Below are 25,396 nucleotides of genomic sequence, written 5' to 3'. Positions count from 1 at the left end.
ATGGCGCTGCTAGGCCGAGCTTTCTTTGCTCGGGGTCTCGGTGCTCCGCGGGTAAGGTGGCGCCGGGTGGGGTGGGGTCAGGGCCCGCGCCCCCCTGCCGGGAGCGCCCGCGGCCGGCCGCGCTGAGCTTGGCTAGAGGCGCGACCTCGGGCGCCCGGAGGAGTGTGTCCGGGCGGCAGAAGGGGGGCCTCGCAGAGCGAGGAGAAGCAGAAGGTTCCCCTGACGCTAGGAGAGAGGGTCGGGTGGACACATCTCTGGAAATAGTCCGTAGGAGCCCCAGGGTGGGGTTAAGAAGGAATCACATTATGCTGCCTGTGGGGATGGAGTGGGGTAATAGGGAGAGCAGGTGGTTCTCAAAGTTTGAAAGTTGTGAGTAAGATAGGTAGAAAGGCTAGAAGGACAGTGCACTGGCAAGCCTTTTTCGAGGAGTGGGAGGGACCAGCGGGAGCTTTGGCCTTGGCTGCAGACCGTTGTTTTTATTTTTATTTTTTTAAGATTTATTTATGCATACAAGAACTGGGGTACAGGCCAGAGGTGCGAGAGGTGAGAGGATTCACCAGAGACAGAGTGGGGAGCAGAGCAGGCAGATTGGCTGAGGTACACTGCTGAGGGGAGCAGCGGGTGAGTCAGGAGAGGTCTGCTGCGCCATGTGGGTATCTCTCTGGACTGGGATCCAACTCCTGCTGCAGTGGCAGCTGGTAGCTTCATAGGTTTCATCTTAAGGCCTTGCGTCACCAGGGTGGCCTCAGACCTTTTTTATGAAGAAAGTTCATTCTTGCCCTAGTTGTGCATTTAAACATTAATGTAAACATAGTCACATAAAAAGAAGAAAAAGAGTAACTAAGCGCACCTGTTGTGGCTCCCCTTCCTAAGTGGTAAATCTGGATGAAATGTTCTCAGGCTGGCTTCCACGCTGCCCTTCCATGTTTTTTACTTTGTTTTGTTAATATCTGTTTGCTGGACTCATAGTCAAAATAAAATATGCAAGTAGAGATAGCTGCAAAGGGGGGTGGGGAATAAAAAGGAAAATTAAAAATAGTAATAATATATATCCAAGACAGCCCTTCTCCAGTTATATGTAAAAATCTTAATAAACTAAACCAAAAAGCACAAGTCAGAAAAAAAAAATCTGTAAAAAAACCCCTTTTTTTCGGTAGAATGGATGGCAGTGCTATTCGTTTTTGAAAAAAATTGCACAAATTCCAAATATGAAAACAGGGAAACTATATGGTGAGTCACTCAAGTAAGAGAACTTTCTTTTAAAAAGTGAGATTTGTTCAAGGTTAGGGTTCAGAAACAGTTTTCTCCTCCTGTAAAGATTTAGGTTATAGGTCATTTTCAAAGAAGATTGTCAAACAACCTTCTCATTTGAATCCTACAAGGGCTCTGTGAGGTAGAAACTTCTTCAGAGATTTTTTTTTTAACACAGATCATTAGGACTGTAGTAATAAGGTCACACCGACAGTATCCTGCTCCCTGACACCATTAGACAATACAGTTTGAGAGGGAGAAAATGAGCTTGTTTAAAAATTAATTGCAATCTGACAATTTTGAAATTACTTTGCTTAAAAATGGAAGTTTTGAGGATGGGGTTTGGAGGCAAGAGAGGCCTCTGTCTTGTAGTTTGTGTCCTTTCTGGCACAAGCAGGCTAGGGTTTGAATTCCTGGAGAAGAAAAGTCTTCACATCTGTGAACTGGTATGTTGTTACAGGGAATATCATGTTTTTGCTGGCAAATACATATTGTTACAGTTAAAACTCCTCATTTAAATACTTTTTGTTACTAAGAACCAGAGAAATGTTTTATTTGTCATACATTGTATTTATGAAATGTTATATTAAATTGTTCTCTTAGATAGTTAGGCCTCAAACATGTATTTAATCAGGTTCTAGGCCTGAACCTGGACCTCCGCCTGGAAATGCAAAGATTATAAATATAGGAACCCAGTTCTTAGGTTGCAGACTACTCAACTGAAGGAATCACTCATTTCGATTATCAGGAAATGCTAATTAAGTGCTTAATAAGTGCTGGGCATTCTTTGGCTCTCCATGATTAAGTATCTCATTGAGCCATAGTCAGTGTTGAATGGTTGTCATCATTAAACCAATAGCCTCATGTCTGTTTTGCAAGCTCCAGAAAATATGTGAGTGGATCTTGACATCAATTTAGTGGAGCAAAGTAAGTTTAGGAAAAAGAAATTGGAATAGTATTACTACAAGGATTCATCTCATGTAGTAGTAAGCTTAAGTTTATTTTGTGAAATTGAGGGAAGAAATGCCATTCTCTTGTAGATTCTTTGATCTCTTTGTTGCACACTGCCATTCATCTGGCCTTTATGAATTCTAAGTGATATAATTAAAAAACAAAAACCCCAAAGTAACACATGACCCCAAACTGGCCACCAGAAATGATGAGAGCTAACATTTTGAAAGGGCATTCCAGCCATCCCCTTGTGCTGATAAATGGATGGGTAGATAGGCATAATTTTGCTTGGATATATTACTTTGTTTTTCCTTTAGAGTTTAATATTGTGTAGTCGTCTTCAGAAAGTATGAATATTGTCAAGGAGAAGTATAAGGCCAGTGGGTACTTTTTCTTTTTTGTGTGTTTTGGGTTTTCTTTTTCCTCCCTGGAAAGCCTCCGAAATCTTTTCCCATGTTAAAATTCCAGAATATAAACTTCATGGTGATAAGGAATTTTTTTAAAAGATTTAAAAAAATACATATTTTTAAAAAGATTTATTTATTTATGCATACAGAACTGGGGTGTAGGCCAGAGGCTGGGGGTGGGGTATAGAAAGAGGTGAGAGGATTCACCAGAGACAAAGTGGGGAGCAGAACAGGCGGATCTACTAAAGTACACTGCTGAGGGGAGCAGCGGATGAGATAGCAGAGGTCTGCTGTACCATGTGAGTTAGCTCCCTGGGATTTCACTCATGCCATCTAACTCATGCTGCAGTGGCAATAGCTTGATAGCGCTGGTTGGCTTCTGAGTTTAGCTAATCAGCATGTTAAATATGTGTGGAAAGTGTCTCATTTTTAGTGTGGAAAGTGTCTCATTTTTATTTCTGCTACCCTGGTTATTTCCCACTAGATGAATGCCTTCTCCTAACTGGGCTCCATTACTTTGTAGCTCACAATTTTCTAAAATACAAAAGCCATACAAAAAGTAACGGGTGTTGAGTTGTAGTAGAGAGAGGTGGAAAAGCTCTCCACTGCATAGTCTTGATCTTTTCAGTATAATGGGAGACCTCAGTATAATGGGTGCTAAATTTGGGCTTTGAGGCAAGAAGAAATAATTGGATCAGACAATAGCAGGTATAGTGATAAATCATTGCATCTTCATTTTTGGTATATTCCCGCTGGATGGGTCATTTTATTTGCTAACTTCTACCCCTTCTGCTGATGGCATATTCATCTAAGCCATCATCATCTCTTGCCGGTGTGATAGAAAAGCAACATACCTAGTCTCCCTGCTTGAACAGGTCATCTCTACTTTCCATTCTCAGCACAGCAGCCAGAACGATCCTCTAAACACTTAAGGCATATGTTGTCAGTGCCCTGCTCAAAACTTTACAAGTGTTTCTCCCTGTACCCAGAGTAAAAGCGTAAGTTAACATAGTGGGCAACTCGGCTTGCATGACCCAGCCCCCTTTATTTACATCACTGACCTCCCCTCCTGCCCTTCTAGCCTCCTTCCTTATACTGCTGCTAGACTGGTGCCTTGACTCTTCCTCAGTGGGCCGGGCACCTTCTTTCTCAGGATCTTTGTCTTACTCTTCCCTCTGCTAAAATGAACTATATGACTCATTCCTTCACCTCCCTTAGATCTTCGTTCAACTTATCTCTTTGAGAGCTTCACTGACAGCTCTATTCGAAACAGCGACTCTCTACCCCTATTCTGTGTATTATTTTTCCCCACAGCACATATTCGCTTTTAATATATTACCTATTTCACTTTGTTTTTCCCTTTTTCCAGAGGTAATCTCTGAGGGTAGAATCTTATATCTGTTTTGTTCACTGTTTTATTGCCATTGCCTAGAACAGTGTCTGGAACGTAATAGATGGTCAGTAAAACTTGCTAAAAATAAATAAATTAACTTTATACTAATACCATGTTTATTTCTAATATTTTTTCATATGAGCAAACAGATTCCCAAATCAAAATGAACCCTTTTCAAGAACAAGGGTTCTATTTTTTGGTTCAAAAAAGATAGTTATTAGTTTTGGCTAATGTGATAGGGATCAGTTTGATGACCAAAGGCAGAGGCAAGGAGCAGTGAAAATCCAAGTTGAAAATTGCAAATTGCCTGATAATTTCTCTTTGATTTCATTTCCTTTTATTGTGTAGTATTGGTGAAACATCTGACAGGTTTACATATAACTGCAGACAGATAAGAATTAGAATAAAAATAGGAAGTACAGAGCAAGTACTTTCTCAAAAACTCATGTTCATTGCTGTAAGGTATACCATTACTCAAAAAAGTAATTTCTTTCATGTTACTGGCAACAACTGCATAATTCAGTTGAGCCACTAGAACATGGAGTCCAGCTAACTTTCTTTTTTATTTGCTTATCCTTACTGTCAAGTTGTTGTGGCAACGAAATCTGTGTTCTGCAGAAGCTTAGAATATTGGTGGCCTCTGTGCAGCTAAAGACCGAGCAGAGGTGCTCAAGCACTCCACAGGCACAGAGTATGAACTTAACCTGACCTGTGGCAAACAGGTGGTGTGAGTAGTTTGGGCACCTCAGTTCTCTGAAAACTTGGGGGTCACTCTTGGCATCTGGGGGTGGGATGATTCTTCATTCTATAGGACTGTCCTTTTCTGCACAGGATCATCAAGTAGAGAGCCCCATTTAGCTTCCCCTTGTATTTCCAGATGCCTCTAGCCAAGAACCATATCCACTGAGCTGAAGTGGCCATGGATGCATGCAGAGGACAAACGTGTGCCTTCTAGCAACTGGGCAAAATGCATCAAGAAGTAGTCATTGAAGGTTTATTGTTTGCAGGGACTATAATTGCTCTGGGAATGTAACACTGCATTTTTCAAAAGCCTTCTTTGAAAAGTAAGATTAAAAGGGAATGTTAAGGAAACAAGATTGTTCAATCTTTACCAAGCAGACATTTTTGTAGGACAGTTAAGGCCCAGCCTGTAAAGCTCTTATGTGAATTTGAGTCAGAATAAATTTGATTTTCATTTTTATCTAATCTAACAGGTACTTAAAAAGTAAAAAAAATAGATATGTTAATATTTCATTGTCTTTATAAATATAGTTCACACTTATGTGTTGAATATAGAATACTTACTTTTCAAATAAGGCATCCATCTTTACCTAAAAACTGATACTATGTTAGTTTTCTTCTGACTGAGATTTTGTTCTCCTTTATACCCTTTCTGTACCATATGCATACACATATGATTTGATTTTGTGTTAATGACATTTAATGAAAAATCAGCTATAGACTTTCAAGCACTTAGCAGTACAAAAGGACAATATGTGGCAAGTCAATAAGCCCTCTCCTAAGAGGCTGCTACCGTGAATTGTTTCTTGTGGATCCTCCTCAATATATATGAGATGATGTCCTCATCATACCTTGGATTTTTCCCTTAACACGTAATACCTTACATTGTTGATATTCAGGAAATATTTGTTGAGTGATTGAGTAAATAATATATGTAGCCATAGATTACCTTGTAAGTTGTAGCTTCTTTGTATCAGTAGTATTCTGTTACATGATTGTGTCTTAATAGCTTGTATAACCTTCATGGAAATGAAGATAGATTGTTTATTACAGATCATCTTTATTGTTACAAAAAAATGCCTAAATGAGTATTTTTGGCTATTTTGAATCCCTTGCATTTCTGAACCCCTGAAAATCAATTTTTGGATAAGATTGCCAACTTTTGCGAAAAGCAAACTGAGATTTTGATAGAAATTGCTTTGAATGGGTAGATCAATTTGGAGATCATTGCCATCTTAACAAGTTAAATTTGCCGATACCTGAAAGCAGGATATGTTTCCATTTATTTAGGTCTTTAATTTATTAATGATGTTTTTAGTTTTTAAGTCTTGCACTTCTTTTATTAAATTTATTTGTATTTTAATCTTTTTCATGTAATTATACATAGAATTGTTTTCTTAATTTCATTTTCATTCTAATGCATAATTTTGAACTTGACTTCTCTCCTCTTCCCCTGTTGGATAAATTCCTAAGTGTGGAGTTACTGGGTCAAAGGGTATTTATAATTTGCATTTTGATAAATGTTGCCAAGTCCGGCCTCCAAAGAAGTTGCATAATTCATTTTAGCAGATCGTAAGAGTGACTTTAGTAAACTGGATTATTTTGCATTTCATATTATAAAATTAGAAATCTTTTTTGTACGAACAAAACAATTTTTTGTAAGAACAAAAATGATATATCTCTTTGTTATGCTTTTTCAGTTATAAATATGACATATATTTTCTTTGCCTTAACAGCCTTTTAAGCACTTTGCCCAATTATTCTGTTTGTAAATGAATTCTTATATCTATAGATTTTGGATTTTCTTGGATATAAAATTAATTTTTAAGATGTCATAATTTAGAGTCATTGGAAACCATTATTTTAACACATTAAAATGGGTGGCAAAGAGCTAGATTTGTATCACATATCTCCATAACACTCTAAATGTCTGCACCCATGCTTTTTTGGATGTAGGCAAATCAGTGATACATACAATAAACAACCTTTTATTGAATGTCTAATTAGTGCCAGAATCCTATTACAGTGATTAATGGGGACTGTTCTGTCTCCCTGCTGGCTCACAGCATAGGGTGGCAGATAGCAAACCTGATGGAAGAGGAATTCATTTGGCTCAATTTTAACAGGGGTATGAGATTTTGAAGCTTGATTTTGCTAGGTTGAGGAAAAAACTGGCTGAAGAGAAAGCAGGAGCAAAGGCCAGAAGGGGAAAGTGTTTGGCAAGTTTCAGAAGTACTGAGGGACTGGTTCCTATGAGGTGGAACTGGATGTGGGGCTAGAAAGGCAGATTGAGCCCATATTGTCCAACAGCTTGAATGATAAAGTTAATTTTTGTATGTTTTTGACTCTGGAGGAGATCATTATTTTTGACGGATGGAATTATAAAATGAAAGCCCAATCACTCAATTGTAATTTGATAAATTTGCATTTTGATAAATGTTGCCAAGTCCGGCCTCCAAAGAAGTTGCATAATTCATTTTAGCAGATCGTAAGAGTGACTTTAGTAAACTGGATTATTTTGCATTTCATATTATAAAATTAGAAATCTTTTTTGTACGAACAAAACAATTTTTTGTAAGAACAAAAATGATATATCTCTTTGTTATGCTTTTTCAGTTATAAATATGACATATATTTTCTTTGCCTTAACAGCCTTTTAAGCACTTTGCCCAATTATTCTGTTTGTAAATGAATTCTTACATCTATAGATTTTGGATTTTCTTGGATATAAAATTAATTTTTAAGATGTCATAATTTAGAGTCATTGGAAAGTTGACTTGAATGATAAAGTTGAATGCTAAAGTTAATTTTTGTATGTTTTTGACTCTGGAGGACATCATTATTTTTGACGGATGGAATTATAAAATGAAAGCCCAATCACTCAATTGTAATAATGGTAAAATAGCTAAACACAGTTATTTAAACATTAATTTGACTCCACAACTTCCATATGAGAGTCTGTTATATGATTTTTACATGTTTGAAACTGGGTTTTCTTAATATAAGTAGCATGTTAGACAACTATTTTCACAGAAACTTGATTTATATAAAATTTTAGAAGGGTAACAATGGTGCAAAAAACCAACCAAACAAAACAACCCAGATATTACTCCCGTTTGGGGGGTATTGGCTTCTTGGGTTTTGTTTAGATTAAGGGTTTCACAACAAATACCTCACATCCCGGAAGGCCTGTAAATGAAAGCGGTCTCCCAGGTCCCTGAAGGCCCTATAAATGCAAGAGACCTCCTAGTAAAAGACCATCTGGGCTCCTGTGAGTGGGGGCTGAGAGGACATGAGGCCTCATTTCAGGAAGTCATGAAGCCAGCCTCGTAGGGAGGTAGACTTAAGTGTTGGTACAACTTCAGATTTTTATCTGAATTCTTCCAATATCCAAATATTGGCTTAAAATGTAAAACATCAGCTAGACCTGACAAAACATTTGGATTAAGATCATCCATCTATCTCTGTTTTAAATATTTGCTGTTAACATTTTAAACTAGCCAAAATAGTTAAGTAATTTAGGTATAAATCTCACTTGTATACATATCTCATTTGCTAGGGAAGAGGCAGGACTTTCAGAATTGCCATTTTGGGCCTCCCCTGTGGCGCAGCGGTTGAGCGCTGGGTTGCGAAGCTGCCCGCGGCCTCTGCGGCACCAGTTCGATCCCCGGCTGCTCCCCGGCCACTGGAGGAGGGTCCCACATGGCGCACAGACCTCTCCTGCCGCCCGCTGCCCCCCTCAGCAGTGTACTTCGGTCCTTCTGCCTGCTCTGCTCCCCGCTCTGGCTCTGGTGAATTCTCTCACCCTCCTGCTTCTGACTGTACCCAGTGCTTGTATAAACAAACAAACAAACAAACAAATAAATAAATAATATAAAAAAAACATGCCTCTATAAAAAAAAAACCAATAAAACCCCCCAAAAAAACCAGAATTGCCATTTTGAAGGTTAAAAGTGCAGTACTCGCTTTTTATTGGTTTAGATGCTATCCTTTAGGAGTACATGAAAATAGAGAATGATGACTACAGAATGAGAAGGGAGCAAGATGATAAATAATTTTTTTTTTCTGGGAGATTTTAGTACTTCTAACTACAAAAAATAAATCTGTAATGCCCCATTTGGAACACTTAAGTGTTTTCACAATTTTAAAGATCTCAAGAGAAATCAGTCTTAATACAAAAGGTTTTATTTCCATTTTTGCAAAACAGCTTACTTCTAGAAAAACCACAAGGTAAGATTTGAAAATCTTTAAAAGCCTATTTTGTATTCACTTTTTATGACTCAAAAAGAAATAGCCAAAATGTTACCTCATGTTATTCAGGATCCTTCTTTGTAAAAATAGGAGATTGATTATAATAAGATCATGTGAGATCTGTTCATATCCATGTGTCTCTACTGTTGAAGTACACAACTTGCTTTTAGGCAACCAGAGGGCTTGAATTAATATTCAATATATGCTGTGAGTTATCAGTAAGTAATGTGAATTGACATAGCATGTCAGTTCTGTCACTTTTAGTTTGGCAGGAAAGGGGAGTCCTAAGATCAGTATTGATCTAATCAAGTGAGGTGTAACAGACTCTGCTTTGTAGGAACTTGTCACATTATTGACATTTATTAGGAATTTTTATTATCAAATGTGATTGTTTTTCCTTTATTCTTTTTTTCCCCTACCAGTTAAGAAGTTGAGAAATGTTTTAAAATAATAAAAGATAGTTTGTATGCACCTTACTTATCTTTCATAAAGCACCACGTCAGACTCCCTATTCAAATCAACAGTAAATAAATAAAAATTCATTGTAGAGTCTTTGGAAAATTAGGACACTTTTTTTTGTTATTTCTAGGTAATGACACGCTCTCCAAACTAACTTGCACAAAATTTGTGAGTCATCATTTTAATGTAATAGTTCTGAAGGAAGGTGGTATCCTTAAGTAAAACTGTCATTAGGGCCTCCCTGGTGGCTCAGCGGTTGAGCGCTGGGTTGCGAAGCCACCCACAGCCACTGCAGCGCAGGTTCGTTCCCCGGCCACCGGGCGAGGGTTTCACATGGCGGGCAGACCTCTCCTGCCGCCCACTGCTCCCCTCAGCAGTGTCACTCTACCTGCTCTGCTTTCACCTCTGACTTTGGTGAATTCTCTCACCCTCCCACGCTTCTGACTGTACCCAGTGCTCGTATAATAAATAAAATAAATCTTAAAAAAAAAAAACAGTAAAACTGTCATTATATAGAGAAAGATTATGGTTGGTTGCTTGGGTTATCATGCTTTGGCAAAATGATACGAAAACAAAAGCATTGCCCACATGAAGCTAAAGGAAATAAAATGGCAGGCATGGAACATAATCCAGATTTACAAATTCATTTTTTACAAATTATTATACATGTTCTCAAATTTTGTTTTCTAATTACATTTTTCTAATCATAAAATTAAATCATCCTTATTGAAGGGATTTTGAAAATGTTACAAACCAATCAACCAAAAAAGCAAATACTCATTTATAATTCTACCATCTAAGGATAACAACCCTTTAACATAGTGAATGAATGAACAATGAAGTCAGACAGATTTTGGATTTGAGTTAAATCTTTACTGATTATTATTGTTTGTCTTTAAGTTACTTGACCTTTATGTACTTCACATTTCTCATCTATAAAATGGAGGTAATAATAGGATTTACTTTATAGGGTTGTTAGAGTTAATGTACTGAGAGTCCAATAGACCTACTATTCACTGTGGTTATTTCCTTCTTTCTGCACATATCTATTTCATTATAGTAAGTATACTACATATTCCTATTTTCATTTAACATCACATAAGTATTTTCTTGTGTAGTTTTCTTAGGATAAACTTCTGCATCATTTGATGGTAGCCCATTCAGTGTACAGTAATGCTTTAGTGGGAAATGATGGGTGTGGGTTTTTTTATTCTCACAACCATAACCTGATGGGGACTATCACATCCGTCTTTGGTATGATCATTAAACTCAGTGAATAGAGAGGAAATATATAAGGGGGTTCTGGAACCTGTCAGCTGATGTTTGAATCTTGGTTCTGCAGCTTGAATGATACATTGAACTTCTCTGTGCCCCTCCTGTACAACTGGGTAGAAATATTACCAATTTCATGGGTGATCCTGAAACATTTACTGAGTATTAGCTCCTATCGTTTGTTATTATGTCCTACATTTAAAATCTGTTTATATAATTAAATGTGAGAGAATTGCAGTGATTTTTCACAAGTAATGTGAGAGTATAAACTGTGAAATATAATATAGCATCATATAAATGTGTTTCAGTTCAACATGGTTGAATTTTTCTCCCATTTTAAATATGACATATTTTACCTGTTTTAAACTTGTGATCCAGAAGACAAAATCAGAAGAAGCAGAGAAATTTCAGAGAAAAATCACAGAGAAATTTTCATAATTTCCTTCAGTGATTCAAAGATGGAATGTGATTTTTATCTGAGTTATTCTTCTTATAAGACAAGATGCTTTGTTAGCTAGTTTTTCAAAAGTTAAATTTAAACAAAATACCTGCAAATAATAATGCTTACATTTATAGCGTGCTTATTATGTACTCTACAATGTTGCATTTATTTTGCTTATATAAATTCATGTAAATCTTTAAAGTGCCTAGGACCAAGTTTCTATTACTATCTCCACTTATAGAAGAAATTGAACTTTCGCTAAAGAAAAGGTTAAATAACTTACTGAAGGTTATACTATTAGGGAGAAAATTCTGTCCTTGTAGTTTAGATCTAAAGTCCATACTATTAACCATTCCACTGTCACTTAACATTCCAAAAGAAAAAAGTATAACTAAATACAATGCCGACATGTTATAGTAAGTTTATGTTAATCTAAGAATTCGGTTAATATTAAATTCAAGAGTAAGTTTTTAAAAAACTCATTTTCTTTTGTGGAAAGACATACATGCAAATTTCATTTTTTTTTACCCTTTTCAGCTTTTCAGTCATGGAACACAAATATTATATCAAAGCACTGAAGCTTTTCAGTCTAAATTCTTTCCACCCCTTCAAAAAGCCATGCTGCCACCTAATAGTTTTCAAGGAAAAGTGGCTTTCATCACTGGGGGCGGCACTGGCCTGGGTAAAGGAATGACAACTCTTCTGTCCAGCCTGGGTGCTCAGTGCGTGATAGCCAGCCGGTAAGTCCACCAAGGAAACAAATCTATGCTGCAGTGCTGAGAGCAGTTTGCTAGAGGTGTTGAGTTGCCTCTTAGTCTTCTATGAACCAACCTTTAGATTATTTAAATAAATCTCCTTGGAAAGTCAGTTATGATTTGTGGTGATAGAAATAATGGTTGATTATGGCACTGATGACGTATACATTTCCCAATTCAGTGATGGAATATTTTTTTCCGTATGTGGAAGATGAAGTCAAAAAGTACTACATTGCAGCTATTTTGTTTTCAGGGGGAATGGTTACGATGGCTGTTTGAATAGTTGACCTTGTACTGTGATATGGATGTGCACCTTCATTTTCTCTAAGATGGGCAAATATTTCAAAATATGTTGTGATGAATGTAGTTAGGGTAAGACTATGTGAAAGGAATTTCTTCTGCTTTAGGACTGTCCTGGCGCCCTATACCGATGTCAGACTAGAGCTTTAGAAACTAGTCAAAAATCCACCCCCTGCTACTTATATCAGCTAAGTAGTAGTTTGAATGACAAGTCACTATGTAAAAAGGAATTTATTTCAGATGTTTCTTTTTAATTTAAACTAGCCAGGACATTTTTGTTTTTATGTTGAAATGTTTTTGAGTGTTAAATATATTTTCTTTCTAGAACTGTATAGTTTATTTTTGTATTTCTTTCAAGAGCATGGAATTCTAAATGCATATTGATTTCTAACACCCATAAATTTGGTCTAAAATCTACTGATATAGATTTGATATAATAATATAGATTTTATATACTGTAATATAAGCTTATATTATACCCATGAATATGTTTCTTTCTAAAGTAGTCTTGGGCAAAGAATCAGATAGAAATGATTGTAATTAAGAAAAAAATTTAAGTGAATAGATAGAAAATAACAGGTTTAAAAGTGAATAATTCAATAAGTTAGTGTCAGATATATAAAAGTTACTTGAATTTAACTTAGAAAGTGAATCTATTCATACTGATTTTTTTGGTGGATGTAACTTTTGCATTTTTTTAAAAAATGTTTCTTTAAGCTATATTCTTTGTTCCTTAACTGAAGAATTGAAAAAATATGAAGTCATTTCAGAATTCATGCAAAGTGCCATGTATTTATTTCTAGGAAGATTGATGTTTTGAAAGCTACTGCAGAACAAATTTCTTCTCAAACTGGAAATAAGGTACACTGAAAAACAGTTATTTAATTCAGATTTAGGAATTCAGATTTAGGAATGCCTAAATAACACTCATGTTTGTGGTTTAAGAAATGCTAAGTTATAATATTTTTTTCTTTATTTTGTAGGTTCACGCAATTCAGTGTGATGTGAGGGATCCTGAAATGGTTCGAAATACTGTGTTGGAACTGATCAAAGTTGCAGGACTTCCTGATGTAAGTGTAATGGTGGTAAGGCCAAAGTACAAGGTGTTTGATGTTGATAACACTCACTAAGATGCACTAAGGAAATAGAATATTGATGTAAGCATGTTCTGTGTTGAGAAGCACCTATTTTCTGTCCTTAGGAAAATGCCAGCTCTAAGACTGCTACACTCTTTCCTCTCAGGAATACTTTAAAATTGCATTTACAATCATATAGAAAAAACCTGATTTGACTTTATTTAATAAGATTATGAAATAAGAAGCACAGCCACCCAAGAGCATAATATCTACTTTAAATGATTCATGCTGTTTGCTTTTCCTAATAAGTTTTGATTATCCCTCTCAGTGGAGGAGAATAACAAAAGCAAAGAGTTCTACAAGAGCCTCCAGATTTCTCTTTTAGACCTGAGATAATAAGGGTATTGAAAAGAGATTATCTCCTCTAGTAATATCAAAGAGAGCACTTTTCATTGTAAAAGATATTTTTAGAGAGACTGATAATACTGTATTTGCTATAGATCTAAGGGGAATCTTATTTATAGTGAAGAAATAGGTCATCAACCAAAAGTTTCTTTGAGCCAGGTTAAGTGAAAATGAAACCAAGCAATTAAATGACTTGAAAGGCATTTCTTGAAATTCCTTGAAATAAAGTATGGCAACATAGTAGATATAATTAGTCTGTATTTTCTCAGTAATGGGTTCTACCCTAATTTTGATGTAGTAAATATCAAGAATTAGGATTCTGAAATTTGATAAATAGATTTTCACAGGCTCAATAAAAGTAAAACCAAACTAAACCTCTTGGTATTAATTCATGGTTGTGACTGTGAACCTCAGCTTTATTACATTATTTGGATTAATTTCAGAAATAAAAGCCCTGTGGGAAGATATTCTTACTTATCTAAAAGTTTTGTAACTTGCCTTATTCATTTACTAGATTGTGATAAACAATGCAGCAGGGAATTTTATTTCTCCCACTGAAAGACTCTCTGCTAATGCTTGGAAGACTATAACTGACATAGTTCTAAATGGCACAGCCTTTGTGACACTAGAAATTGGGAAGCAACTAATTAAAGCACAGAAAGGTATGTTGATTTATTTCTCACTTGTTTATTGGGACCCTACTATACTCAATTCTCTGCTGTGCTGTGGGGATTCTTGCAGAAGTTAATGGAGTGTACAAGAGTGTCTATTCTTGTACAACTCATAATTTAATGGGAAAGAAAGATACTTAAATAATTACCTTATGCTATATTATGCATTATGGGATATAATAAACATGTTTCAATGCACTGGAAATCCAGAGAGTGAATAATTCTCTCAGAGTGATTATAAAGTTGAGTAACAAGATGCATTTGGAACAGAATTTTTAAAGATATGATATGGAGAAAAGGGAGAGGGAAAGGAAATATGAATATCCATGGGAAGAGCCCTAGTGGAGGGGAAAAACATGAGTTCAGGGCCTAATGAGAAATTCCATGTGGTTAGAGATGGGGAGGGGGAATGATTATGGGAGAAGTGGATGGGCAAGTTTGCTCTAATAGGCAGTTTGATATTTACTCTGAAGGAAATCGGATGTTACTTCCCTATGGATTTCTCTGGAAGGTGTCTCAGGAAGAATGTGAAATGATTGGAAAGGTTATTAGCCAACAATGTGGGGGATGGATGAGATGAAGGAAACCATTCATCAGGATTAACCTTTTTCTTTGGGCATTCTGATGAATGGCGTGGTGGATGAACTAGGCATTTAGAAGATAAGGTCCACAGGCTTTGCTGATTAGAAGGAGTCGTTAGCTGGGCCTAATACTTTGGATGATGACGGTATCAATGAGGTTGTGATGTTGGAAAGAGACTGTATCTAGAAGGAAATTACTAGATCATTTTTGTTTGGTGCTATGAACAAATTTCTTTATAAAAGTTTATGTAATATAAGTAAAATGTGTGTGTTCTATGTATGCATAATATATTTATATGCCTAAAATTAATATACTTTTGTTTATTAGACACGTACAACTTTTATTTATTAGGCTCTGTACTGCATATCTAGATGACAGAGATGGACAAAACTGTGGGAACAAGTTGGAGTTGGGTCTTCAAGGTTGGGGTGCACTTTCTCAGAAATGGTGGAGAGTATCTGAGTAAGGACAGAAGAGGAGTTCTTGTGCTCCTGGAAGGAAACCATTTGGGTCTTGAGGGGAGCAAGGAAGGCATGGAACTGTCCATGTTCTCTCTGCTGCTTCAGAAGCCTTTCCTCATTAGGTCAGTTTCTTTTTTGCAGTGTGAGTGTAGACAGTCCTCTGATCTGACTTCTGGTAGCTAAGAGTGCCGTGTTTACAATGAATTGGGTGTTAGGGTCCATGAGGGAAGAGTGGTAAGGTGGCATCTGTCATTGGATGGGCAATCAAGAGCTCAGGTGCATCCTGTGGTTTTGAACCACAGGATCTCATTTATTTCTTTACTTATTTCTCTGTCACTAGCAACTCTCCACTTTTGCTCTTGATTTCTCTCAGTCACTTTCATCACTTTCTGTCTGTGCCTGATTTTGTCTTTTGTTTCCCTCTGCCCATCCCTGTGATCCCTGATTTCTGTTCAACTTGCCCCCCTTTTCTCATCATTGTCTTTCATTTTAACATAGACTTTGATCTATTTTTATTCACCACATTTGATTAAAATTCTATGGGCTTTATTAAAAATATATTAAAAGGCTTTTTAAAAGATGGAAGCCAGTTTTTATTCTACCAAGATTCCTGTCAGTTATTGATGCTCTAACGTGACAGTTTTAAGGACATGTATTACTGGGTTCTGAGGAGTATACTGCGGAGTCTATTCTGGTATTGGATGGACAGTCAGCTCAGGGGTAATGATCTCTGACGTGTATTCAAGTAGTAATTCTGGACGTCAGATCAGGGGCAGGCAGTATATGGTAATTTGTGATTGGAAGTATGTTAGGAAGACAGTTAAGGTTAAATATCTGGGAAACTCATTTTTTCAACTTCTAGCTGTTATTTTTATTTATTTTATTTTCTTACATCACTGTTCCCCCCTCAGTTGTAGTCCCTACAGCACCCATGAACCATCACCATAGTCCCTATGCTCTTCCCTGCCCTCTTTTGACCCTCTGCCTGCCCCTCCCCTCCTGTATGCTTCAGATCAGCTTTTACTTCTTTTTTTTAAAGATTTTATTTATTTATTTATGCATACAAGAACTGGGGTGTAGGCCAGAGATGCAGAGGGTGAGTGAATTCACCAGAGACAGTGGGGAACAGAACAGGCAGATCTACTGCTATTATAGTAGATTTTGAACTAGCTTAAGTCATTGAGTCACATGGATTACTTTATACCAGTAGACTAGAATTTCTTTTGCATAGCCCCATATGGGAATTCTATCATGATTACTATAACTATTCTATAATTATTAAAGATAGAGGATGTTGTAGGTGTTAGAATATTGAATAAGCACATGTGAAGCATTGTTTTTAAGGACAAATTTTCTCCTTCTCCCCCCCTTCTTTCTTTTAATACCTAATATTTGCCAAGTACTTATTCTGTATCAGGTTTTGTTCTTAGTGATAAATATTTATTAACTTATTTAACACTTGAAATGATTCTAAAAGATGAATGCTATTTTAATCCCGTATATAGATGTGGATTGAAACTGAGACATATTTGATCTTTTTTAATATGTGAGGTAGATGTTTTTAAGTCTCACTTTCACATATGATGAATTGTGGTGTATTAGATTTCTGATGCATTAGCTATCACTGTCACTAACTATTGACATGATATGCTTTTTTTTTTTGTAAATGGTTTATTGGGGAAAACTGGAGTTTAAATTTGGTCATGGTCCTCTAGTTTACACACAATACTTGGACACAGTAAGCTATGATTTTTCACCACTACTCTGCTTTCTCATCTGTAAAATAGATTGGATAATTAATTGCTACTCCAATATTTAGTAAGAAAACATGGGGTTAGATTTAATAGCTTCATGGAAGATATAAATTGATCCACAGATGTCCATGTGCTGCTTCTTATATGTGAATGAACATATGGTAGCCTAGATAATTTAAAGAATTTGGTACAAATAATTTCTACCAGATTTTCAGAGTTTCAGGGAATCAAAGAGGAGGGTTAGTCAGAAGAAGCCCCAGAAAGCTCGAACCATAGCCCATTATGGGATGGGGCTGGAGACTGTGTCAGGAAAAGAGAAAGAGGAAAAGATCACTGTTAGGTAGATTTGTCATGTGACATGAAGGGAAAAGAGAAAATCAATAAGAAATGTTTGTGCAGGGCATTGTGGAGAGGATGGAGGCCAGCGGAAGCGTGCCTGAGGGAATCTTAGCAGCAGCTGTGTGCTAGAGGAAGAGAAGAGAAAATGTAAATAATTCACCACCTGTAGAAAGAATAAAAAAGAAAAGATCCTTTTGGTCAATATAGATGAAGAAGCAGTTGAAACCTCTGAAATAAGTAAAATGCCTTATACTGTTCTTGCATTTAAATTATCAGAAAAGAAGGTTTTTTAACCACCTGGCTGTTCTAGACTAAATAATGTGTGAACTGTTAACACAAAAATTAAAGGGAATGTGCAGAGTTTTCTCACTTTCCTATGATTGAGATTACTGCTGACAGCAATAGCTGCAAACAATAGCTCAGTTATATGTTTTGGAAGAACAAGAAGCTCAGTGTTGCTTATGTATAATGTTTAATGTCAGGAGGTGCAAGATGAGTTTTGGGTGTGGACTTTACTCTGTGGAGATGGGTGAAGTTAAACTGAAGGATTTTAAGATTCATTCAAGTGAAGATTAAGCCATGATTAATATTGAGTAGAGGGCCCGGTGAAGAGAGATACTGAAGGAGAACAAATGAAGGAATGTTCTGGTAATCATAACATGGGAAGGGACTTAATCTGGGTATTAAAAAAGTTGACAAGAGATGTTGTGATCCTGGATGAAGTTTATTGATGCAATTTGTGATATTCACCTGCAGTTTGTAACTATTAAAACTCTGTATGTAAGAGTTAAGAAGGCCATTGTGGTATTGTGGGGTTGCAGGATGGATGTTTTGACAAACTATAGTGTTTAAGACTTCAGTGATTAATTTATCTAACAGTGGGCTCTAAGCAGGCACATTGACTAGGAGGAAATTAAAGTACTCAGAATTTACAATAAGGCATCAAAGACCATATGTGGATATGAGATCTATCAATAGAAGGACAGAGTCCAGAGAGTAAGGCACTGTATTGAGTATTCTGGATTGATGACAAAACTTAAATTGTTGGTTAAATTGAGAAGAAAGTGGAGGTTGTTGGAATGGGGAGATTGTGAAGCTGTGAGATTTATGACATTGCCCACCTGGATGTTGAAATCTGCCAGCATGATAGAAATTCAGGTTCGAGGTGCAGATACAGATAATTTTGAAAGTTTGAGAACAGGAATTAAATTTCGATGAAAGTGGAAGAATAGCTGGGAAGTCAGATAGCATCAATTGAAATTAGTTGATGGTTGAAAGCTGGTTATTATCAATTTGTAATTATTTTTGTAATCAACAGCAGCAATTAATGAGAAATCCTTAGAATCTAATGATATTTGCTGAACCTCATTTTCTGAATGGTCTATCTAGGGTCTACAACAGGGAAATAACTTGCCTAAGGTCATACAGCAAACCAGATAGTAAGTAGTTTAATCAGCATTTGAGCCCAAATGTTTTTACACTAGTCCACTTTTGTTGGTCACGGAACTAAAATTGTTTATTATTTCAATTTTTATAATTTAGATTAAATGAAGGCTCTACTTTAGAACCTTTGAGTATTCTTTTAAAATTGGAACAAAAACTTACACATTTTATCATTTTAATAGGTAGTGTTTTACTTTTAGTGACTTTTTGTTTCCATTTTGAAATAATGAAGGGTGGGCTAAAATAATATGTATTTCATTTATTGCTCTTTTCTTCATTTACTTGACCTCACTAAATAACACAGATTTATTTCTGTTTACTGCTTTGGAATGTTAGAAACCTGCCATTTACAAACTTTTCCTAGGCAGTTACTCTAATTTAAATAATTGGCCCTCCTCCTGAAAGAAAAATCTGTGACTAACCCTCAAAATCTGGGAATTATTTGGTTTGAGCTTTACTATCACTATCCTTTTTTTTTGAGGTCCAGGGGCATTCTTTGACCATGCAACATTTATGCTATTAGGACAGTGCAATTCCAGATTTCTACCTCCTTTTTATACTCAGGGAGAGTTGAAAACAGCAATGTCTTATCAAAAGCTATATCATTTAGGCTGAAAAAATAAGACCTAAAGGAAGATAGCAAAGAGCATATTTTCATTTTCAGAATCTGAATTATGTAATAATGGCTTAACTCCTCTCTCACACCTTGATAAACATTTCTGTTAAATCTGAATTGGAAAAATGGAGCCCTTTCATGCAGGAGCATTTGCTTTGTGTAATTGTCACTTTGAAAGCAGCTTTTATAATTGTGCTGTAGGATGATGTAGTTGCTGGCTGTTGCCAGTGTGCTGTAATGGTGTATGTTAATATTCCACATCCCTCCTCTTTCAGAGTGATTTTGGAAGCAAAATAGTTTTCAGAGATCTCAAAGGCTGTGTGTGATGTATAAAAGAAGTTACCAGGATGACTAACCACCATTCTTATTTCTCATCCTCAATATGGTGCTCCTGCCCTCCTTCCCACCCCCACGTTGAGCTCAGTTTGTGCTGAGTTTTGTTTCTACTCTGGCAGATGTGGAGGGAAAGAGAAACTAAATATGTGAGAAGAAAGAAAGCAGACATAAGAATATTCTTAAAGTTATTTTCTCTGTAGTCCTTTAAATTCTCCGTCTTTTAAATTTCTTAGAGTACGGTGTGGTAACATAGACCCAAGAGGCCTATATTTCCAAATCATATATAGTGTTGTGAATTTTTTTGTTTGCTTTCCTCCTTGGGGGCGCACTCTTCACAAACTCCAACAGCCTCCCTCCCCAAATCCTACTCTCTCCCCTCAGATCAGTGGGAATGCCCTGTTTTGCTTGTGTTTCTCCTTATGATAATCTATATAGTCAGTGTGTAGTGTGTCGAATATACTACATGTATATTACTTTCAGGCAAAAATCTGGTTGATCTTAAAGCATATTTCATTTGTTTTCCTTCTCTCAGGGATTATTGTCCTTTCTTACCTGCTGTTCAGTGTCTCAAAATAGTTGTATCATGTATCTTAGTTTTCTTGATGTTTACAGGAGGAAGGCAAGTCCCATTATAGCTTGAGGCAGAAGTCTCTGATAATTTAGCTTTGATTTGGATTTATTCTTTAGTGTGTACTTAGCTAATAGAAATACTGTCCATCTGGTCATGCAGGATCTTAAAGGGCCATGCTTTTGAGATTTGGGCCTTGGTTCACTCACCTGGTATAGAATTCCAAACAAGCACAGACGGGGTTATTCCAAATGACAGCAAGATTACTAGTGAGATACAGCATTTTTTGAAAGGTCATTCTCTCATTAATTTAGGGCTAGTGAAGTTTTTAAAAATGCTTCAGTGTTTGTTATGCCTGCTTCCATTCTCATAAGTCATGTTTTCCTGATGCGAGTTTATTTAGCAATATAATTTAATTACTATGTCCTTAAAATTTCAGGAGCTGCGTTTCTTGCTATTACAACCATCTATGCTGAGTCCGGGTCAGGTTTTGTAGTACCAAGTGCTTCTGCCAAAGCAGGAGTTGAAGCCATGAACAAGTGAGTATTATTTTAATCTTGTCACTGAAGATAAATAATGCACTTGGTAGCTCATAGGACTAAATTCCTGCTTAGGGTCTCCATCCAAAGAAAGGAAAAACATAGATTAATTTGATTTCCTGAGGAGACAGACATTTTATCTTCTGGATAAACTTTATGTAATGATGGACATATTCTATAAATCTGCACTATTCAATAACCACATATGGCCACAGAATCCTTGAATTGTGGCTGTGGTGGCTGAGAAACTAAATTTTATTTAATTTTAACAATTTAAAATATTTAGGGCCTCCTTTGTGGTGAAGAGGTGAAAGTCCCAGAGCTATCAAGCTATCCATAGTCACTGTAGCATGAGTTCGATCCCCAGTGAGGGAGCTAACCCACACGGCACAGCAGACCTCTCTTGTCTCCCCCACTGCTCCCCTCAGCAGTGTATTTCAGTAGATCTGCCTGTTCTGTTCTCACTCTCTGTGATGAATCCTCTCATCCCCTGCACCTCTGTCCAACACCCCAGTTCTTGTATGCATAAATAAATAAAAAATAAATCTAAAAAAAACATTTAAAATGTTTAATTTCTGTAAAATTAAATAGGATCTGGACTTGACAACCCAGGACTGCAGCCTTTTTGCCGTGTCACGCACCATGTGCTATCCTTCTCCTTGCTTAAATACACCTTCATCTTCTTCTTATACCTACTGGACAGGATTAATAGGATTAACATAAACCAGTGACCCCTTGCCAGGTCTTGTGGCCTTTTCCCAGCAGCATCGAAGTGCTTTTCAAATCTGTTCCCCACTGACTTTTTCTGCTGCCTTTGTTGTAGTGCAGGTTCTCACCACTGCTTGCTTTTCTTACTGTAATAGCCCTTCAGTATGTTTCTCTGCTACCAGTCTCTTTTCTCTTTATTTTTGTATTCACAGTCCCACCAGAATCATCTTTCTAAAAATATATATCTGCTTATGAAATAACTGAACTAAAAACTTTAGGTCATTTTTTTCCATTACTTTTGGGAATAAGAGCCAAAACTCAGTATGGTACTTGTCCTGGACCTTTGTTTGTTCAATGACTTACTTGGTAAATATTTATTGTGTGCCTTTTGTTTGTCTGACACTATGTTATATCCCAGGGATTGTAATGATAGAAAGTAGAGTAGTCCCCATCCTCATGTGAGCTTGTATTCATATTCCGTTTTCCTGGAATTTAATTCTTTTTTTTTTAAGATTTATTTATTTATTTATACCAGCACTGGGTACAGTCAGACACGTGGGAGGGTGAGAGAATTCACCAGAGCCAGAGCAGGGAGCAGAACAGGCAGACTGATCAAACACACTGCTGAGGGGAGCAGTGGGTGCAGCAGGAGAGGTTTGTCGTGCCATGTGGGGCCCTTGCCGGTGGCCTGGGATCAAACTGGCACTGCAGAGGTTGTGGGCGCAGCCCAGTGCTCAACCGCTGCGCCACCCAAGAGGCCCCTGGGCTTTAATTTCTATTGAACTGCTCTACAGTTTCTTAAATGTATCGTTTATTTTCATTATCCTGTGCCTGGGTTATGCTGTTGTTGGCATTTGTTCTGATATTTTGCCTACCTTCAAGTCTCTCACTTTCTCTGGAATGTTTCTTTTATTACTCTAGAACAAAATTCATCATTCTCTGTGTACCCTTAGCATTTTGTTTATTCCAATCTGGTGAAAGACTAATATACTATTAATAAGTGCCATCCAGTGTTATAGATTCTAAAATGAAGGTTATGTACCAATATAAGGAGCACGAAGAAGGTCATGATAGACTACTTTTAAACAGACTGTTGGGTTATTAGTATTTTAATGTATTTTAGAATCTATGTTGTTTAATTTTTAGGTCACTCGCAGCTGAATGGGGTAAATATGGGATGCGATTCAATGTGATCCAGCCTGGGCCTATAAAAACCAAAGTAAGTTTTAGTTTGCTTCTTATCATATTGTAAATGATTAAGGTATGGAATGTTGATAGATATACTCTATCAGGAGTGGTGTCATAATACAGGAGTGGTGGTGGGGAGAGGATTTTGTCATTATCCTACTATAAGAAATAAGAATGTAACAGCTAACCAAGGTCAGGTTCATATTCTGGAATCTTTTATGCCATCACTTTTGGCATTTTGTCTGATTTGCTCCAGTGATCTACTATTGGTCCTGTAGTTCTTCATTTTTACTTTATTTTAAAGATTCTTTGATATCAATCTTTGTTTGTTACTCCTGATATCCTTTTTAAAATCGTGGAAATGCTTTAAGAGATACTCTAAAAATTTATCAGACAATCTTGGTCTGTATTGCTAGCACTTTCTTTGACTCATGTCTGCCTTTTTACTTTCAAATACTCAGTTAAATATGTTATCTTAGTTCCATCTCTTCCTGATTAAAAACTCTTCTAATGGCATACATTTCAGCTGTAATCAATAATCCTAATGGATTCTTACTACAACTCATAATTATCACTCTTGCTGTTATAGATATTGCTTAGAAGATCTATAGGTAATGTGTTTTCTCACATTACCCCAAATAACTTCACTCTCACACTTCTTTTTGTTTTAACATAAAGTGATGTGGGTTCCTGTGAGCTGGCTACCAACTGGCCCCTCAGTGGGCATCTGTGACGTATTTGGTATCTGCATATCACAGCAGAGCATTCCTTGGCTACCTACAGAGAATAGCCCGTATCACGGGGCAGGCATGGGAACACCTATTATTAAGCTAGGCACATGCATAGGTCATCTTGATTTGCTCTATCATATCATTAATAGAAATTGTTTGGCATTAACAGAAACCATAGTTATGGTTTTTCTCTCTCTGTTCTACTTGAATATTCATATGTATTTGTAGTCTTCTTTCCCTATTATTTGAAAAGAGAGAAGAGGAAAAGGATTTCCTCTTAAATATGTCCTACTTGAATCATTTTCATGTTTACAAAATCCAATGACAGTAGCACCCCTGCTTCTGTAACCAGATCCCTGTGGAGCCAGAGGCTGACAGCCATGTGGCTTTGTTGGGGCTGAGACATGCTGTTCCATCTATTTGGGCAAGTGCTGCCTGTGGCCAGCCTGTGAAGGCCGATCGAAAAAAACTGGCAGAAGTGTGGGGGGGAGAGAGGGGCTACACATGGGAAGGGGATACCCCTGGGGAATACCCTCAGGTGGTGGAAAGCCCCCAAGCCCCTCTGCACCAGGGGGTTCTGGTTGCACTTCCGCAGTACTAACCTTTTACATGTTTCAAGGTATTTTCTCTTTTGTTACACGTTACAACAATTTAGTGAGGTGGATGAAACAGGTATCCTCATGTTACAAATGAAGACCCCGAAGTTGTATTTTCTAGTAATTAATCTAAAGGTTTGATATTAGATAAATTACCTATTTGAGCTAACAAGTGAATGTGGAAGAAGTTGGCAAAATTCCCTGTTGCCTACAAGGACTAAGATATGAACAGGCTGCCATAGTAACATTCAATTTCATGCAACTTTGTTTCTTAAATAGGAAGAAAATTGTTATTTAACAATTTTATGCAGAATTGTTTCTTGAATTAAAAAACACAATGTAATGATTTTCTTAATTTCTAAGGGTGCCTTTAGTCGTCTTGACCCAACTGGTGCTTTTGAGAAAGAAATGGTTGACAGAATTCCCTGTGGCCGGCTAGGAACTGTGGAAGAACTTGCAAACCTTGCTGCTTTCCTCTGTAGTGATTATGCCTCTTGGATTAATGGAGCAGTAAGCATTGCTCTTTCTCCTGACTGTCTCGGGAGGATTTAAGGTGGGAGGTGTTTTGTGGAATCAGTCCTGACAATGTTGAGTGTAAAAATGATTTAACGTATTTATCCAGCTGTAAATAAAATAAAAATGTTAGTATATACTGTAGTTCATGAGATTTGTTCATTGATAAATTTTATGAAATGCACATTACTCTAGTGGACATGCTTTAAGATGATCTTTAAGATAGAGTTTGAAATTGTGGAGATAATAGAAATAGGATACTAAACAGTAAGTCAGTTTAGGTTTAGTTGTTAGTTTTGTCTTTAAAATTAAGAATTTGATTTAAAATGCCCAAAAGATAGGGCTTTCAGTTAGAATGGGAAAATGACTAATAGTTCAGAATCTTTGAGTTAGTTTCACCATTTTTATTTACTTTTTTTTCAGGTCATTAGATTTGATGGTGGAGAGGAAGTATTTATTTCAGGGGAATTCAACAGTCTGCGGAAGGTAATGCCCTTTTGTGTCTGTAATATTATATTAGCAGCTTGGACACTACGTCTTAACAACATGCAAGAATCACATTAAATTGAGTTTTTCTCTTTGTATTAGGTCACCAAGGAGCAGTGGGACACAATAGAAGGACTCATCAGGAAGACAAAAGGTTCCTGA

At 36.7% G+C, this 25,396-nt stretch overlaps 1 protein-coding gene across 1 annotated transcript; it reads left to right on the top strand.

The window, feature by feature from the left end:
* Positions 1–25,396, top strand: DECR1 (2,4-dienoyl-CoA reductase 1; the record flags this gene model as incomplete). The annotated part of the gene is made up of 10 exons (XM_084230235.1): positions 1–51; positions 11,705–11,907; positions 13,026–13,083; positions 13,206–13,292; positions 14,218–14,365; positions 20,913–21,012; positions 22,867–22,939; positions 24,599–24,745; positions 25,172–25,234; positions 25,337–25,396. The coding sequence occupies 10 exons, from the start codon at positions 1–3 to the stop codon at positions 25,394–25,396; spliced, it is 990 nt and encodes a 329-aa protein (XP_084086361.1).

This window comes from Talpa europaea (assembly GCF_964194135.1).
Source record: "Talpa europaea genome assembly, chromosome: 3".
Classification (NCBI taxonomy): domain Eukaryota; kingdom Metazoa; phylum Chordata; class Mammalia; order Eulipotyphla; family Talpidae; genus Talpa; species Talpa europaea.
This window is presented reverse-complemented; position numbering and strand designations above follow the sequence as displayed.